Source organism: Macaca nemestrina, chromosome 20, assembly GCF_043159975.1.
Source record: "Macaca nemestrina isolate mMacNem1 chromosome 20, mMacNem.hap1, whole genome shotgun sequence".
NCBI lineage: Eukaryota > Metazoa > Chordata > Mammalia > Primates > Cercopithecidae > Macaca > Macaca nemestrina.
Window position 1 is genome coordinate 7,261,246 of NC_092144.1, and position 17,867 is coordinate 7,279,112.

Consider the following 17,867-nt stretch of genomic DNA (forward strand, 5'->3'; position numbering starts at 1 on the left):
GCCAGGTGCGCAGGGGGCGGGATCAGGGCCCACGGGGCGGGGTCCACGTGGGTGACGCGCGGGGCCACGCCCCCACCTTGGGACACACCCGGAAGTGGCGGCAGCGGCGCCCCTCGGGGAAGATGGCGCCCTCGGGGCTGAAGGCGGTGGTGGGGGAAAGTGAGTGCCTCTCCAGGGCCGGGCTCTGGCGTCCCGTGGGGGATCGGGGTCGGGGGCGCACGGGCTCTGGGACCCTGGGTTCGTGGCGGCTAGGAGTTGGGAGCCGGGCTGGGCGTCCGAGCACCTGACCCTCGAGGGGGCGGGCGGGGACGGGTTCCCAGCTGGACGCCCCTGCTCGCCGGTACTAGAGCACAACAAAATTGGGGGGCCGGACTCCGGGGACCCAAAGGGGACGGGTAGAGGGTGGCGTAGGCTGGGGCGCGGACTCCTGGGCCTCTTAGGGTGCCTGCCGGGGGAGGAGGGCACAGCTGGATGCCCACACTCTAGGATCTCTTAAGCTGGGCAAAGTTCAGGGGCTGGACTCTTGGGACCTCCTGGGGCTCTGATCAGCGACCCCAGATGCTGTGAGCGCTCAGGGGACGTGTCCAGGCCCCACGGGGGTGGTGTAGGGGGTGCCTTCCTCCTTGCCCCATTCCCAGGAGCGCCTTGCAGCTGGAGGACCCAGACATCCAGGCCTCACCGGCCCCCGTTCTTGGGGGAAGGGTGGAAGGCGCCTCTTCCTCCACCCCGGGGAGTTCCGGCCTCAGCTGCTCCTTCCGCCCTGGCCTCCTTGATAACAGTGGACATGACACAGTGGACGTGGCTGGGCGGGGCCACCCCGTTACTTCTCTCCACTCTCTCCTCTAGGCAGGGCAGTCTGTAGCTCAAAACCCTTTAATTGGGGGAGATTGGAAAAACAGTGATTCCATTTTACAGATGAGGAAACTGAGGCCGGAGGTCGGTGGGCTAGCCTCAGCTAGGCAGGCCTCAGAGCTGGGAACCAGGGGTCCTACATTTTAGACCAGGGTTGGGGGACTGGCTGAAACCCATACAGCAGGAATACTTGAGGCAGCAGGTGGAGAATCGGAGAGCCTGGCTCTAGAGGCAGATAGAGCTGTGGATGATCCCGGCTCTCCACTTTTCATTCATCTAAAATATGTTTATCGAGTGGCACCTTTTGCCCCGGCACTCTGCCACTTAAACACTCAGAATGCTTAGGTGAGTTGCATGTTGCCTAAGAATCTGTTTCCCTGTCTGTACATTGGGGGTGTCCCCAGAAGCCACCTCGCAGAACTGGGGGGTAAAAATAAATGGTTCCCGTGTAGTGTCTCATGCCTGTAATCCCAGCACTTTGGGAGGCCGAGGCAGGAGGATTGCTTGAGGCCAGAAGTTTGAGACCAGCTTGAGCAACATAGTGAGACCCCATCTATACCGAAATAAAAATAAATTAGCTGTGGGTGGTACACACACCTGTAGTCCCAGCTACTTGGGAGGCGGAGGCGAGAGGATCGCTGGCTCCCAGGAGTTGGAGGCTGCAGTGAGTTACGATCACACCACTGCGCTTTAGCCTAGGTGACAGAGTGAGACCCTCCTCTCTTAGAAAGGGTAAATGGGAATTAAGATGGGGGCTCAGCCCCAAGGCTGAGAAGGCTTGGGGCAGTGGTGGGACCAGAGAACCAGCATTCTGACCCCTCCCCTCCCTTCCCTGCAGAAATTCTGAGCGGAGTTATTCGGAGTGTCAAGAAGGATGGGGAGTGGAAGGTAGGGGCAAGGAAGATGGCTGGGTACCCAGAGGCAGCCCCTCATCAAGCCCATGGGGAAGACTCTGAATGTGGAACCCCCGAGAACTGCCTGTCCACATGGGTGGAGTTGGGTGAATGGGTCCTGGGTCCTCCCGCCCAGCCAGCCCTTGAAACTGCCCCTCCCACTGCCTTGGCTCCTCCTGGGGCCAGCTGTGGCCTCTTCCGCCTGCTCCTCCGTCCATCTGTCCATCCATCTGGACAGGTGCTTATCATGGATCACCCAAGCATGCGCATCTTGTCTTCCTGCTGCAAAATGTCAGACATCCTGGCTGAGGGCATCACCAGTGAGTGAATGCGTCCCAGTGAGATGGGACTTGAGTGTGGGAACCCCTGACTGTGCCCCGCTCCCAGGGTTCAGCCCTTGAGCGTAGGATCCCCTCAAATCGTCCAGAACTCCCAAGTACGCAGCTCCCTCCAGGGACAGCCTTGATCATGTGACCAAGTCAATTTCCTAAATGTTGCAAGCTGACGGCAGGAGCCCATGGATTGCAGACCTCCCCTGCAGGACTCCCTGGCTGCAGCCCCTTCCTAACCGTGCAGCCCCTGTGTGGAGCGCTGTGTGGGACTCCCAGGGTGGACTCTGGATGTGAGTCCCCCAAGAATGCAGAGCCTTCTATGGGTGACCCCAGGAGGTGCCCCAGTCACTTTGCCATTGAGGGACAGGTGCTGAGGGAGCCTGTCCTCTCAGAACCTCAGTTTCCCTGTCTGTAAATTGGGGAACCCGGTTTGGAACCCAGTTGGCTGCACAGCCCCCAAGTGTGCAGAACCCTGCCGTGTGACTCTTAGCTGGGTGACCCCGAGGTATGTTTCTCCTGCAGTCCCTCCTAAGTATCCACTCCCCCTCCCCAAGCCTCCAACTCCCCATACCTGAGACTCCCCATGTGGCCCTTCCTGGATGCCACCCACCTGTGTCCCTTCCTCTGTTCCTACTAGTTGTTGAAGACATCAACAAACGGCGAGAACCCATTCCCAGCCTGGAGGCCATTTATTTGCTGAGCCCAACGGAGAAGGTGCCTACATGAATGAGCGTGTGTATGCGTGTGCATGTGTGTACATGTGCCTGGGCGCATGTGCATGTGTATGTGTGTGTGCATGTGTGAGTGCGTGTATGTGTGTGCATCTGTGTATGTGTGTGCACGTGTATGCATGTGTGTCTGTGTCTGCGTGTCTGCATGTGCATGTGTGTCTGTGTCTATGTGTCTGTGCATGTGCATGTGTGTGCGCGCATGTGTCTGTGTGTGCGTGCGTGTGTGTCTTGTGTTTGTGCACGTGTGCCCATGTGCCCATGTGGATGCGACACTAGTGTGCACGTGCACATATGCATGACCCTGTGCATCCACGTGTGCATATGGTGGCAGATAGGAGGTGGCTGGGAGGCCTGGGCAGACAATGAACCTGGGTGTGCAAGCTCAGGCCCAGAGAGTGACCCACCTTCCCCAGTCGGTTCAGGCCCTGATCGCAGACTTCCGGGGGACCCCGACCTTCACCTACAAAGCGGCCCATATCTTCTTCACCGACAGTGAGTGAGGAGAGCCCAGGGTGTTGGCGGGTGGGGCGAAGAGGTGTGGGGGCTGCTCTGGCCTGATACCCCACTCCTGCCTCACCCCAGCCTGCCCCGAGCCCCTGTTCAGTGAGCTGGGCCGCTCTCGTCTGGCAAAGGTGGTGAAGACATTGAAGGAGATTCACCTTGCCTTCCTCCCCTACGAGGCCCAGGTACGGCCCGGGCTCATCCTGGGCAGGGGGTGGGGATTTGTGACCAAATGTCCCCTGTTCTCTCAGAAACAGACACTGAGGCTGGGCGCAGTGGCTCACACCTGTAATCCCAGCACTATGGGAGGCCAGGGCAGGAGGATCTCCCAGGAGCTGGAGATCAGCCTGGGTACAGAGCAAGACCTCGTCTCTTAAAAAAAAAAAAAAAAAAGAAATTAGCCTGGCGTGGTGGCGTGCACCTGTAGTCCTAGCTACTCAGGGGGGTGGGGTGGGAGGGTCGCTTGAGCCTGGGAGGTCGAGGCTGCAGTGAGCTCTGATTGCACCGCTGCCCTCCAGCCTGGGCGACAGAGCGAGATCCTGTCTCAAAAACGGATACATAAAGTAAAATTTAAAAAAGGGGAGGCACCCACAGAGTCCAAGGAGCTCTTGCCTTGATTTCTATCCCCCTAGGCCCCTGCAGGGGGCAGCATAGAGCGTACCGTGGGGTTGTCTAGCCAGCCTAAAGGACAGGGGCTGGGGTATTTATCCACTGACTCCTCCAGGCATGGGTTTAGGGTTGACCTGGGCCTGCCTCCAAGTTGGCAAAGCAGGCTTCAGGGACCAGGGACAGCTCCCAGGAGGTGCAGGTGGTGGCAGTGGGAAGCGGGGCAGGTGTGCACCTACAGCAACAACCCTGGTGCTTCTGTCCCCCTCCTCGCCCAGGTGTTCTCCCTTGATGCCCCCCATAGCACCTACAACCTCTACTGCCCCTTCCGGGCAGGGGAGCGCGCGCGGCAGCTCGAGGTGCTGGCCCAGCAGATTGCCACGCTGTGCGCCACACTGCAGGAGTACCCGGCCATCCGCTACCGCAAGTGGGAACCCCACCGAGCCCTACCCCGATGCCGCCCCCTCCCGCTTAACCACGAGCAGCACCTAACCTTTAACCTCTCTTGTGACCCCAGCCCCGGCCCTCACCCTGGTCCCTGTCTCCCACCTTCAAAACCCATCCTTGACCCCATCCCCTGATGATGTCCCCCATGTCTGGCCTCCCCGCCAGGGGCCCAGAGGACACAGCCCAGTTGGCCCATGCCGTCCTGGCCAAGCTGAACGCCTTCAAGGCAGACACTCCCAGTCTGGGCGAGGTAAGGGGGCGTGCTTGGGAGGTGAGGGGCAGCCCCAGCCAGCTCAGGGTCAGTGCCTCATTCCTGCCCTAAACCTCACCCCAGGGCCCAGAGAAAACCCGCTCCCAGCTGCTGATCATGGACCGGGCGGCTGACCCCGTGTCCCCACTACTGCATGAGCTCACGTTCCAGGCCATGGCCTATGATCTGCTGGACATAGAGCAGGACACATACAGGTCTGCAGACTTGGAAGCCGCCCCCGTCCTTGCCACCGACCTGGTTCCCCAGTCCTCAGCTCCCCTGACCCCCAGGCTCCCTCCATCCTCCCCAGATATGAGACCACTGGGCTGAGCGAGGCGCGGGAGAAAGCCGTCCTGCTGGACGAAGACGATGACTTGTGGGTGGAGCTTCGCCACATGCACATCGCAGACGTGTCCAAGTGCGTGCACATGGCAGCCGGATCCCCCCTTCCCCTCCCCCACTGTGGGCCTGGTAGCGGCCCTGGGATCCCTGGCTGCTGCCAGGTCTTTGGCCCTCATGAGCACCCCTCAGTGTGACTCCAGACTGGCCTCCAGTTTCACCCCACCTCCCCTTGTGCCCCCTGAGTGGGCTTACCCATGGCCGGGTGCAGGGACACATGACCTCTGGTTCCTCTCCCCTCATTCTCACCCCTGCCCACCCTCATGGCCAGGAAGGTCACGGAGCTCCTGAGGACCTTCTGTGAGAGCAAGAGGCTGACCACGGACAAGGTACGGGCAGACCCAGGTCACCAAAGGCACCAGTGGAAGGAAGCCCCTCCCCATGGGGGCAGGGTCACAGCCTGGATTTCGAGCCTGGAGTGAGGCCCAGGTGGGCATTGCCTGGCCTCGCCCCCCCACTTCCTACCCTCTTCCCCCTACTTCCCCAGGCCAACATCAAAGACCTGTCCCAGATCCTGAAAAAGATGCCGCAGTACCAGAAGGAGCTGAATAAGGTACGCTTGGGTGGGCAGGGAGTGGGGGCACCTTGGCCCCTCAACCCCATGCTCTGTCTGCATTCTGCCTTGACTCAGCCTTTGTTACCCCCCAACTCCCACCCTGCCCCCCGCAGTATTCTACGCACCTGCATCTAGCAGATGATTGCATGAAGCACTTCAAGGGCTCGGTGGAGAAGCTGTGTAGTGTGGAGCAGGTGGGGCGGGGCCTGCGGGGTGCGGGGGCGATGGTCCTGCCGGGGCAGTGTGTTGGGGAGGGGCTGAACTGTAGAGATGGGGGGGTCTGGGGGAGGGGCAGGGTTTGTGGAGAGGTGGAGGGGCCTTGGAGAGAGGTGGGACCTGGTGGGAAAGGAAGGGGGTCTTGTGGAGAAACGGTCCTAGGATGAGGGTGTGGCCTGTGCCTGGGTGGATGGGGCCCTGGAGAGGAGGGACCTGGGTGAGGGGCAGAGCCTTGGACAGGTGGTCCCAGGACAGGGGTGTGGCCTGTACATAGGTGGGTGGGACCTTGGAGAGGTAGGCAGAGTCTTGGAGAGGTGGGACCTGGGAGAGGGGCAGAGCCTTGAAGAGGTGGGACCTGGGAGAGGGGCGGAGCCTTGAAGAGGTGGGACCTGGGTGAAGGGCGGAGCCTTGGAGAGGTGGGACCTGGGTGAGGGGCGGAGCCTTGGAGAGGTGGGACCTGGGTGAGGGGCGTAGCCTTGGAGAGGTGGGACCTGGGAGGGGGTGAAGCGTTAAGAGAGGTGGGACCTGGGAGAGGGGTGGAGCCTTGGAGAGGTGGGACCTGGGAGAGGGGCGGAGCTTTGGAGAGGTGGGACCTGAGTCAGTGGTGGGGCCTTGGAGAGGTAGGACCTGGGAGAGGGGCGGAGCCTTGGAGAGGTGGGACCTGGGTGAGGGGCGGAACCTTGGAGAGCTGGGACCTGGATGAGGGGTGGAAACTTGGAGAGATAGGACCTGGGTGAGGGGTAGAGCTTTGGAGAGGTGGGACCTGGGTGAGGGATGGAGCCTTGGAGAGGTGGTCTCAGGATAGGGGTGTGGCCTGTGCATAGGTGGGCGGGGCCTTGGAAAGGTGGGACCTGGGTGAGGAGCAGGGCCTGTGGAGAGACTGTCCCTGGACAGGGGTGGGACCTTGAGACCTGGTGCTGAGATGAGGTAGGACCCAAATGTCTTCTTGCCAAGGATCCTGGGAATATCCCTGGCCTGCCTACCCCTGGGGACGTCCCTGGCCTGCCTCTCCCATCCCCTTCCCTGACACATAGCGGCCGCTGGACGGCTGACCCCATGCCCGCAGGACCTGGCCATGGGCTCCGACGCGGAGGGGGAAAAGATCAAGGACTCCATGAAGCTGATCGTGCCGGTGCTGCTGGACGCGGCGGTGCCTGCCTACGACAAGATCCGGGTCCTGCTGCTCTACATCCTCCTTCGAAATGGTGGGTGGGGGCTGTGGGGAGTTGGAACGCCCCCATTTGCCAGGGTCTCCCACAATCCTGGGAACTGCTGAACCCCACAGCTCTCCTTGGGTCATTTCCACTCACCGGGCTCACCAACCCCCACAGCTACCCCTCTGGACCCGGGAACCCTCCTCCATTGGCTTGGGGATTCCTCCGTTGAGGTGAGGGCTCCCTGCTGACATGGAAACTCTCACATCTGTGATTCCTATAGATGTGGGGCTCCCTCAGCTCATCTGGAGGAGCCCCTGATCTACCCCCTCCAGGTTCCCCACTCTTGCTCACACTAGCCCAGGGTCCTGAGGCCCTCCCCACTGCAAGATTCTCCCATCAGAGTCCTGGGAGCTCCTCAGCCCACCCCAAATTCCCCTAAACCTGGGAGCCCACCTGGCCGCTGCCTCCACCCTGCCCATCCCCGTCCCCTAGGTGTGAGTGAGGAGAACCTGGCCAAGCTGATCCAGCATGCCAATGTACAGGCGCACAGCAGCCTCATCCGCAACCTGGAGCAGCTGGGAGGCACTGTCACCAACCCTGGGGTACGCCAGGAGCAGACGTGGGGGGACTCTGGGAGAGGGCGTGGATCACGGCCGGGGCCCTGCAAGGCAGAGGGCCAGTGGTGCACAGGCATGGTGTGGTTCCTGGCATGGTGTGGTTGCTGGGAGGCCAAAAGCAGTGTTTCGGGTCTGGTCTGGGGCCCAGAGGATGCTGGGGCCTCCCCCAGTCCGAGCTCACACAATAGGCAGGGGGAGAGAATGGGCGCTGCCACGCTGGTCCTGGCAGTGGTGCGGTTAGGGGCGGGTGGTCTGAGTGCTAGAGGCAGGGAGTAGGGTCTACTCCCTAGTGTGGGGGCTACAACACACTCTATCTGGGCTCCCAGGGGTCTCTGAGGGTCCCCCGCACCCATCTAGCACCCGCACACAGCCATGTGTGTGCTTTACTCTTGGGTGAACCTCTCCTGTCTCTTTGGCCCTGTGCGTCCCCCTCCACAGTGCCCTCACCCTGTCCCCATCTCTCCGCCATCCCTCATCCATCTCGCTGTGCACCGTTTCTCTGTGTCTATCTCTCCATCTCTTACCCTTCTCTCTGCCTTCCCCTTTCTCCCTGTTCTCTGTCTTGTTCCCCTCCCCTCTCTGTGCCCCTTCTGTCCCCGCCTTCCTCTCTCTCTGTTTCCTGCTTCATCTCTTGTCTCTCTCCTTGCCTTCATACTTTGTCTCACTGCCTCTTATCTCTTTGCCTATCTCTGCCTCTGTCTCTCTGTCTCACTCGCTCTCCCTTTGGCTCTGGCTCACTGTTTCTCTCTCTCGCTGTCTCGCTGTCTCTCTGTCTCTCACTCTCTCTCACTCTCTTGCTCTCTGTTCCACTTCCCCATCTTTGCCTGCCGTCCCCCACCCCACCAGCCACACCAGGGCCAACCCCTCTGTGACCAGCCTCCTTCCCCTCAATCCTCCTGCGGCCCTCCCTGCCCCACCTGTAGGGCTCGGGGACCTCCAGCCGGCTGGAGCCGAGAGAGCGCATGGAGCCCACCTATCAGCTGTCCCGCTGGACCCCGGTCATCAAGGACGTAATGGAGGTACTGGGTGGGCAGGTCAGGGTGGGGACCAGCCCTCCGCATCAGCTGGCAGCTCAGCCTCCCTCCTGCCAAGGCGCTAAGCCTCAGGGCTTAGGGGAAAATGCTCATCGCTGGCACTCCCTTGGCACCGATCTGCTCTGCCGAGGGGGGCACGCCAAACCTGCAGCTGAGGAATTGGGGCGACATCGGGGCCTGTGCTGGGGAGCCTCACTTCCTCCCTACCTGCTGGCTGCCTCCTCTATATCTCTGTAGTCTGTTCGCCTGCCCCCCAGGACCCCCCTGAGCCCCAGCCCTGGCCTTTCCCAGGATCCCGGGGCAGCACCATCCAATAGTAATGGGCCTGGCGGCTTCCTGCTTCCTCCTTGTTCCTCTAAGAGCCCCGGCTCCTCCTCCTGCCTGGGGGCCAGAGACCTGGGCCTCCTCATCCCCACGGACCTTGAATACCCGGACTTCTGGGGCTCCGAGGGGTTGAGAGTTCAGACTCTGGGTTCCCCAAAGGGCTGCGGGTATTGACTGATGGTCCCTAAGGGCCTGGAGGCCCAGACTACTGGGTCCCCAAGGAATTATGGGTTTAGACTTCTGGGTCCCCAAGGAGTTACGGAATTAGATTCGTGGGTTCCCAGTGAGTATGGGTCTAGCTTTCTAGGTCCCCAATGGCCTAGAGGCCTAGACTCCTGGGTCCCCCAGAGGCAGCTGGTGGAAATGTTGGTTCCTGTCTGCCAGGATCTTGGCCCCTGAATACCCTGTGGGGGGCACTCCTGACCCCGGGCCCATGCCTGGGGTTCCTTCCCTCACCCCCATCTCGGCCACCAGGATGCCGTGGAGGACCGGCTGGACAGGAACGTGTGGCCCTTCGTATCCGACCCCGCCCCCACGGCCAGCTCCCAGGCTGCCGTCAGGTGAGGCCCCGAGGCCGCCCCCACCCACGCCTGGGTCTGTGTTAGCGGGCGGCCTGGTGGCGGTGAGGACCTCCTGCCTGGACTTTCTGCCCCTGCCCTGCAGTGCCCGCTTCGGTCACTGGCACAAGAACAAGGCCGGCGTAGAGGCCCGGGCGGGCCCCCGGCTCATCGTGTACGTCATGGGTGGTGTGGCCATGTCAGAGATGAGGGCTGCCTACGAGGTGACCAGGGCCACCGAGGGCAAGTGGGAGGTGCTCATTGGTAAGTCATCAGGACTGGGACCCTGGGGCTCCAGGGCTTGGCTTCCCGGGGGCTGGACTTGGACCTTCTAGGTTCCTAGACTCCAGAGTCCTTTGAGTCAGGGACCTGGTTTGCCGAGGGACAGGGACAGCTCCACACCAGCTGGGACCCTGGCGGGAGCCTGTCAAAGACGAAGGCAGTGTCCCCCAACATCGTCTCCAAACCTCTGCTCCTGCACAGGCTCTTCACACATCCTCACCCCGACCCGCTTCCTGGATGACCTGAAGATGCTGGACCAGAAGCTGGAGGACATTGCCCTGCCCTGACCCCTGGACCTGCCCCCTACCCCTCCCTTTCCAGAGAAATAAACTATTCCCATCTCTCTGCCAGCCAGCACCCGCCTCATTTTCTTTCCAAGGGATCCCCTGGGAGTTGTGCTGAGCCAGGCCTGTGCCCCAGGCCCCACCAACCCCTATTATCCTCTCAGAAGGAGAATTAGCCTCTCCCTGCCCCCCAGGGCATCTCAAGCCCTTGTGGAAGTTAAGAACTTGGACTTTTGGCAGGGCACGGTGGCTCATGCCTGTAATCCCAGCACTTTGGGAGGCCAAGGTGGGAGGATCACTTGAGGTCAGGACTTCAAGACTAGCCTCGCTAACATGGTGAAAACCCATCTCTACTAAAAATACAAAACAACTAGCTGGACGTGGTGGTGTGCACCTGTAGTCCCAGCTGCTTGGGAGGCTGAGGCAGGAGAATCGCTTGAACCCACAAGGTGGAGGCCGTAGTGAGCTGAGGTCACGCCTCCGCACTTCAGTCTCAAAAAAAAAAAAAAAAAAAGAATCGAACTCTCGTTTGAATATCGGCTCTAAGATTTTCCAGTAGTGAGGCCCTGGCCAACTTACGGGGTTCCCAATCTAAAAACAGGGAGCCCAAAATAGCAGCTGCTTTGCAGAGGAGAGAACAGAGATAGCGCAGGAAGGCTGGTGGCGTGCAAGCGTGACAGCTGCTGCTACCCCATTTTCACTGGAACCATTTTGGCTGTTCCGGAACCATTTTGGCTGCTCCATTCATATTGTTATTAACAAGCAGAATGGACCCTGGAACTCTAACCCCCCTAGGACTGTTCCAAGGGGTCCTGTAGGCACACGATGCCAGAAGTTGTGTTCAGCTTCCGGTGTATTCATGTGAGGCACACAACAAGCTCTGCTTTTTCCTCCCAGCCCCATGGGGTTCACAGAGGCTCCTGACTGCAGGACTTATCAGGACCTTCAGTGGGTGTATCTGTTTGCTAGGGCGTCGTAACAAGGTACCACAGATTAGGTGACTTAACAGAAATTGCCAGGTGCCATGGCTCATGCCCGTAGTCACACTTTGGGAGGCCACGGCAGGTGGATCGCTTGAGGCCAGGAGTTCAAGACTAGCCTGGGCAACATAGTGAGATCCTGTCTACAAAAAAAATAGAATTAGCTGAGTGTGGTGGTGTGCACCGTGGTCCCAGCTACTCAGGAGGCTAAGATGGGAGGATCATTTGAGCCTGGGAGGCAGAGGTTGCAGTGAGCCAAGATCATGCCAGTGCACTCCAGCCTTGGGTGACAGAGCGAGACCTCCATTTCAACAACAAAACTATAATCCCAGCACTTTGGAAGGCCAAGGTGGGTGGATCACCTGAGGTCAGGAGTTCGAGACCAGCCTGGCCAACATGGTGAAACCTTGTCTCTACTAGAAATACAAAAAATTAGCCAGGTGTGGTGGCACACACCTGTGGTCCCAGCTACTTGGGAGGCTGAGGCGGAGAATCGCTTGAATTCAGGAGGTGGAGGTTGTAGTGAGCCGAGATCGTGCCTCCGCACTCCAGCCTGTGCAAGAGAGCAAGACTCTGTCTCAAAACAAACAAACAAATTTATAGTCTTATGTTTCTAGAGACTGGAAGTCCAAGATGAAGATGTCCACAGGGGTGACTCCTTATGAGGTTTCTCTCCTTTCCTTGTAGACAGCTGTCTTTTCCCCGTGTGCTCACACAGTCTCCTCCCCCCGCCCCCGTGCATGTCTGTGTCCTAATCTGCTCTTCTTACAAGGAAATTGGTCATGTTGGATTAGGGCCCACGCATATGACCTCGTTTTTACTTAATTATTTCTTTAAAGATACTATCTCCAAGTATAGTCACTTTCTGAGGCAGTTGCGGGGCAGGACTTTAGCACAGACATTTGTGGAGAGGACACAGTTCAGCTCATAGCACTCAAGTGAGGTGTGAATCTCACAGCGCCAATAGAGCAGGAGAGGCCAGGCGAGGTAGCTTAAACACCTATCATCCCAGTGCTTTGGGAGGCCCAGGTGGGAGGATCACTCGGGCCCAGGAGTTTGAGACTAGCCTGGGCAGCATAACAAGATCCTGTCTCTACAAAAACATTTTTTTAAATTAGCTGGGCATGGTGTCTCGCACCTGGGGTCCAATTTACTCAGGAGGCTGAGGTGGGAGATCACTTGAGGCTAGGAGTTTAAGACCAGCCTGGGCAACACAGCAAGACCCCATCTCTACAAAAAAATAAGAAAAAGTAGTCAGGTACCTGGTGACATGCGCCTGCCTGTAGTCCCAGCTGCTCAGGACACTCAGGTTGAAGGATTGCTTGAGCCCAGGAGGTTGAGACTGCAATGAGCTATGATCATGCCACTGCACTCCAGCCTGGGTGGCAAAGTGAGACCCTATCATAAAAAAAAAGAAAGAAAGAAAAGAAAGGAAAAGAAACCTTTCTGGGGCACAGATATACAGCCAGCCATGTGAGTAATCCGAGGCAAAAGGGGCTGTGGGAGCCCATATCACAACTAATCCACCCAGTCTGGGGGCAATCTTGGAAGGCTTCCTAGAGGAGGCAGCATTTGCATAGAGAATGAAAATGAAGAGGGCGAAGGGAAGGGAGGGGAGGGCAGAGCAGAAGCCAAGGCCAGGGAATACCAGAGGCCCCTGAGGAGCTGAAGGGGAGGGTACTGACCTGCAACCCAATCTGAGAACCACGTGGAGCCACACAGGTCATGGTGAGGATTTTGGTCCCTGCTGAGGCCATAGGACATCATAGACAGGGTCTGAGTTGGGACAGGTAGGGACCCACATCGCATGCTGGCGGTGAAATTCTCGCTGCTGGAGTGGGTGCCTGGGGAGGGGGCATTGGGTGAGGAAGCAGCCACTTCAGAGGTAGAGCCTCTCTCACTGCCTGGGCTCAAGCAATCCTCCCACCTCAGCTTCCTGAGTAGCTGGGGCCATGAGTGCGTGTCAACAAGCCCAGTTCATCTTTTAATTTTTTTGTAGAGACCGGGTCTGGCTATGTTGCCCAGGCTGGTCTCCTGGGCCCACGCAATCTGCCCACCTTAGCCTCTCAAAGTACTGGGATGACAGGCGTGAGCCACCGCGCCCGGCGTCTCTCCTGATTTTGAGGTCATAGATCCTTTGGAGAATTCAGGGAAATCTAAGGACGCTCGTCCCAGAAAAACTGCACACACAATTTGCGGGTGGGGACTGAGGAGAATGCAGCCCCCTCTGATTCAGCAGTTCCACGATTAGGATTTATCCGAATCTCCCACCAGGGCAGGGAGATGGATGAGCAGAGCTGTGAAGGGGATGAGGTGTGGGGAAGAAAGTGGGTCGGCTGTGGAACCCTGGGGTCCGCCCGCCCTGGATATGCCTTTGCAAGGCCTCAGCAGGGACGCGTTTTAACTTACGGGAGGTGCAAGGAGTGGGAGGGAGGTAGTTTTAATGTTTAAAACTTAAGCTCAAGGTCGGGCACGGTGGCTCACGCCTGCAATCCCAGCACTTTGGGACGGTGAGGTGGGAGGATCACTTGAGGCCAGGAGTTTGAGGCCAGTGTGGGCAACAAAAGTGAAATCCTAAATATATGTATTTTTGAGACAGTTTCACTCTGTCGCCCAGGCTGGAGCGCAGTGGTGCGATCTCTACTCACTGTAACCTCTGCCTCTTGGGTTCAAGTGATTCTCCTGCCTCAGCCTCCCCAAAAGCTGGAATCACAGGCGTGCGACACCATGCCCAGCTAATTTTTACACTTTTAGTAGAGATGGGGTTTTGCCATGTTGACCAGGCTGGTCTCAAACTCCTGGGCTTCAAGTGATCCTCTGCCTCGGCCTCCCAAAGTGCTGGAATTACAGGCGTGAGCCACTGCGCCCAGCCAATGTCTACAATACTCACTTTATTTTATTTTATTTTATATTTTATTTTTGAGATGGAGTCTCCCTCTGTCGCCAGGCTGGAGTGCAGTGGTACGATCTTGGCTCACTGCAACCTGCGCCTCCTGGGTTCAAGTGATTCTCCTGCCTCAGCCTCCCGAGTAGCTGGGACTACAGGCGCGCGCCACTACGCCCAGCTAATTTCTGTGTTTTTAGTAGAGATGGGGTTTCACCATGTTGGCCAGAATGGTCTCGATTTCCTGACCTCGTGATCCACCCGCTTTGGCCTCCCAAAATGTTGGGATTACAGGCGTGAGCCACCGCGCCCGGCCAGTACTTATTTCAATAAAAAATAAAAATTTATCCATGCCTAACTGGGTAGTTACTTGACACAATAAATAATCTTTTCTAGGTTAAGAAAAAATAAAAAGGAAAACATTTAAACTCAACTTCCTGGGAAACCGCAGCTTCGCTCCGGGACGGGCTTGTGTAAGCACGCCCTGCGAGCGCCAGGGGGCGCTGCGGCGCAATTTCCCGGTTTCTTTGATCTTCCGCCTCTGTAACTGGAGATGAGGTGACCCTAATTAGAGACGACGGGGAAGTAGGTCAGGGGTTATTTCGTGGTTCTCAGCGGAGACAAAAGTCTGTTGCTTAAACCGCCTCTGCCTCTGACCCTTACTTATACTCAGATGATGCAATATCTTCACACTAAAGGCAAATATTGAGTCTACAAATATTTATATACCCCCGTGGGCGGTAGCAGCTGACAATATCAGGTCTTAACGAGCACGAAATCAAGTTCCCTCTGCATGCGTTATGCAGATCCTCAAAACCCTCCTGTGAGGATCGCTGGAGCCCAGGAGTTCGAGGCTGCAGTGAGCTATGATCGTGCCTCTGCACTCCAGCCTAGGTGGCAAAGTGTTGTGTTTAAAAAACAAACAAACAAAAAAAACGGTTGGGGGCCGGGCGCGGTGGCTCACATCTGTAATCCCAGCACTTTGGGAGGCCAAGGCGGGCGGATCATGAGGTCAGGAGTTCAAGACCAGTCTAGCCAACGTGGTGAAACCCCCTCTCTACTAAAAATACAAAAATTAGCCGGGTGTGGTGGCAGGTGACTGTAATCCCAGCTACTCGGGAGGCTGAGGCAGGAGAATCGCTTGAAACCGGAAGGTGGAGGTTGCAGTGAGCCATCATGCCACTGCACTGCAGCCTGAGCAACAAGAGTGAAACCCTGTCTCAATTAAAAAAAAAAAAAAAAAAAAAAATCCTATGAGATCCTTCCCCCAAGTCCATTTCCCACCTCATGGTGAACCTGGCTGCTGTTCCTCAAATACACCACACTGTCCCTGCCCCAGAACCTTTGCACCTGCTGTTCCCATCACCTGCAATGCTGTGCCTTGCAAGCTATTGTACTTCCTCCTTCCTTTCCCCAGCTCAGAGAGGCCCCTGCTTTACTTCCTTGTGGTATCCCTACTTAGGGTGCTTTCTTTCTGGTTCTTTTCTGGTACTGAGGAATGATTCTCATTCTGGATTTGGCAGGTTGCTTCCTCTCTCCCCATCCCTGCCCCGATGTTTACCCTATAAATGGGTTAGAGCCACATGCTCTATTGGAATAAGGGTCAGTTGTAGCCAGAACAATATCGTGCTGGTGGGGCCAGGTACTTCCTGGTACATCCCATCAGGTGGTCCATAATGTCATGTCACTACAACTGATAGGTGGGTTTGGGGAATGTCCCGGGTCTCCAGTAACTGCCCACATAAAGATGTTAGCAGGAGCCGGGCCCAGTGGCTCACGCCTGTAGTTCCCAGCACTTTGGGAGGCCAAGGCAGGAGGATCGCTTAGGCCCAGGAGTTTGAGAGCAGCCTGGGCAACATAGCAAAACCCTGTCTCTACTAAAAATAAAATAAAGGCCGGTCATGGTGGCTCATACCTGCAATCCCAGCACTTTGGGAGGCTGAGATGGGCAGATCACTTGAGGTCAGGAGTTCAAGACCAGCCTGGTCAACATGGTGAAACTCTGTCTCTACTAAAAATACAAAAATTAACCAGGTGTGGTGGCACACACCTGTAATCCCAGCTACTCAGGAAGCTGAGGCAGGAGAATCACTTGAACCCAGGAGGCAGAGGTTGCAGTGAGCTGAGATCATGCCATTGCATTCCAGCCTGGGCAACAGAGTAAGACTCTGTCTCAATAAATAGAATAAAATAAAATAAAACAAAATAAAAGAATTAACCAGATGTGGCAGCAATTGCTTGTAGTCCCAGCTACTTGGGAGGCTGAGGTGGGAGGATCGCTTGAATCCAGGAGGTTGAGGCTGCACTGAGTTATGATCTCGGCACTGCACTCCAGCCTGGGCAATAGAGTGAGACCCTGTCTCATAAATAAAAAAGAAAAGAAAAGAAAAGAAAGTTGTTAGCAGCCATCAATTTTTGTTGTTGTTGTTTTTTTTTTGTTTTTGAGATGGAGTTTCACTCTTGTTGCCCAGGCTAGAGTGCAGTGATGCAATCTTGGCTCACTGCAACCTCCACCTCCAGGGTTCAAGCAAATTCTCCTGCCTCAGCCTCCCCAGAAGCTGGGACTACAAGCATATGTCACCACGCTGGGCTATTTTTGCATTTTTAGTAGAGAGGGGGTCTCACCATGTTGACCAAGCTGGTCTTGAACTCCTGACCTCAAAAGATCCACCTACCTCATCCTCCTAAAGTTCTGGGATTACAGGCGTGAGCCACCACGCCTGGCCCCAGCCATCCGTTTTTGATTCATTACTCTCTTGAGGATTATGTCCAACTTTATCATTCCTTCTACTGGAATTAGCTGTGGTTCTTCTGAAAAAACTTTCTGCTTCCCTCAGGAACTAGTTGGTTTGTACAGAAAGTGATTACGTGATACACTGACTTATGTATTATTTGTGGAATGCCTTGAGGCAAGTGGTCACATGAGCTCAGAGGAAGAGCCTGGAATGGGCACAGCCCTGAGGGTCATGTGTGGCTCCATTGGAAGCATCTAGGAAACACCCATGGGGGCAGCAAGCTACCCAGGTGCGGAGGCAAGAGCTGGAGGGCACGAGCTGTTCCAGTATAATAAAATATATAAAATAAGAATAGTTATACTAGATATAGATCATACATATGATTATATATGAATATCATTAATCATTAGTTTGTAGCAATTACTTTTTATTCTAATATTATAATAATCCTAGCTCTAAAATTATAACTTAGGAAAAACCAGGCCATACAGAGATGGGAGTTGAGGGGACATAGTGAGAAGTGACCAGAAGACAAGAGTGTGAGGCTTGGCCGGGCGTGGTGGCTCAAGCCTGTAATCCCAGCACTTTGGGAGGCCGAGGCGGGCGGATCACAAGATCAGGAGATCGAGACCATCCTGGCTAACACAGTGAAACCCCGTCTCTACTAAAAAAAATACAAAAAACTAGCCAGGCGAGGTGGCGGGTGCCTGTAGTCCCAGCTACTCGGGAGGCTGAGGCAGGAGAATGGCGTGAACCCGGGAGGTGGAGCTTGCAGTGAGCCGAGATCCGGCCACTGCACTCCAACCTGGGTGGCAGAGCGAGACTCCGTCTCAAAAAAAAAAAAAAAAAAAAAAAAAAAAAAAGAGTGTGAGCCTTCTGTCACGCCCAGGCAGAGTCACCAGAGGGCTCCTTGGTCTAGCGGTAATGCCAGCATCTGGGAAGACACCTGTTGCCAAGCGGACCATGGTCTAGCGGTAGCATCAGTGTCAAGGAAAAACACCCGCTACTTAGCAGACCAGGAAAGGGAGTCTCCCTCTCCCCAGGGGAGTTTAGAGAAGACTCTACTCCTCCACCTCTTGTGGAGGGCCTGACATCAGTAAGGCCAGCCTGCAGTTATGCAGAGGCCTAACCATCTCCCTGTGATGTTGTGCTTCAGTGGTCACACTCCTAGTCTGCCTTCATGTTCCATCCTGTACACCTGGCTCTGCCTTTTAAATAGCAGTAGCAAAT

The 17,867-nt window shown here is 56.6% G+C and overlaps 1 protein-coding gene across 2 annotated transcripts; it reads left to right on the top strand.

Annotated features, from left to right (window-relative positions):
- Positions 1–39: 39 nt before the first annotated feature.
- On the top strand, positions 40–10,104 carry LOC105484405 (syntaxin binding protein 2). 2 transcript variants are annotated; one of them, XM_011745948.3, is made up of 19 exons: positions 40–159; positions 1,691–1,740; positions 1,984–2,065; positions 2,715–2,791; positions 3,222–3,300; positions 3,391–3,494; positions 4,194–4,342; positions 4,528–4,612; positions 4,697–4,827; positions 4,923–5,030; positions 5,283–5,340; positions 5,499–5,564; positions 5,681–5,761; positions 6,850–6,988; positions 7,433–7,542; positions 8,481–8,576; positions 9,390–9,475; positions 9,579–9,736; positions 9,956–10,104. In XM_011745948.3, exons 1-19 carry the CDS (start codon positions 123–125, stop codon positions 10,039–10,041), a joined length of 1,782 nt encoding a protein of 593 aa, XP_011744250.2. In that variant the 5' UTR covers positions 40–122; the 3' UTR covers positions 10,042–10,104. The 2 variants fall into 2 exon arrangements, with proteins under 2 accessions (XP_011744250.2, XP_011744261.2); XM_011745959.2 differs by lacking the exon at positions 40–159 and adding an exon at positions 729–1,197.
- Positions 10,105–17,867: the final 7,763 nt, after the last annotated feature.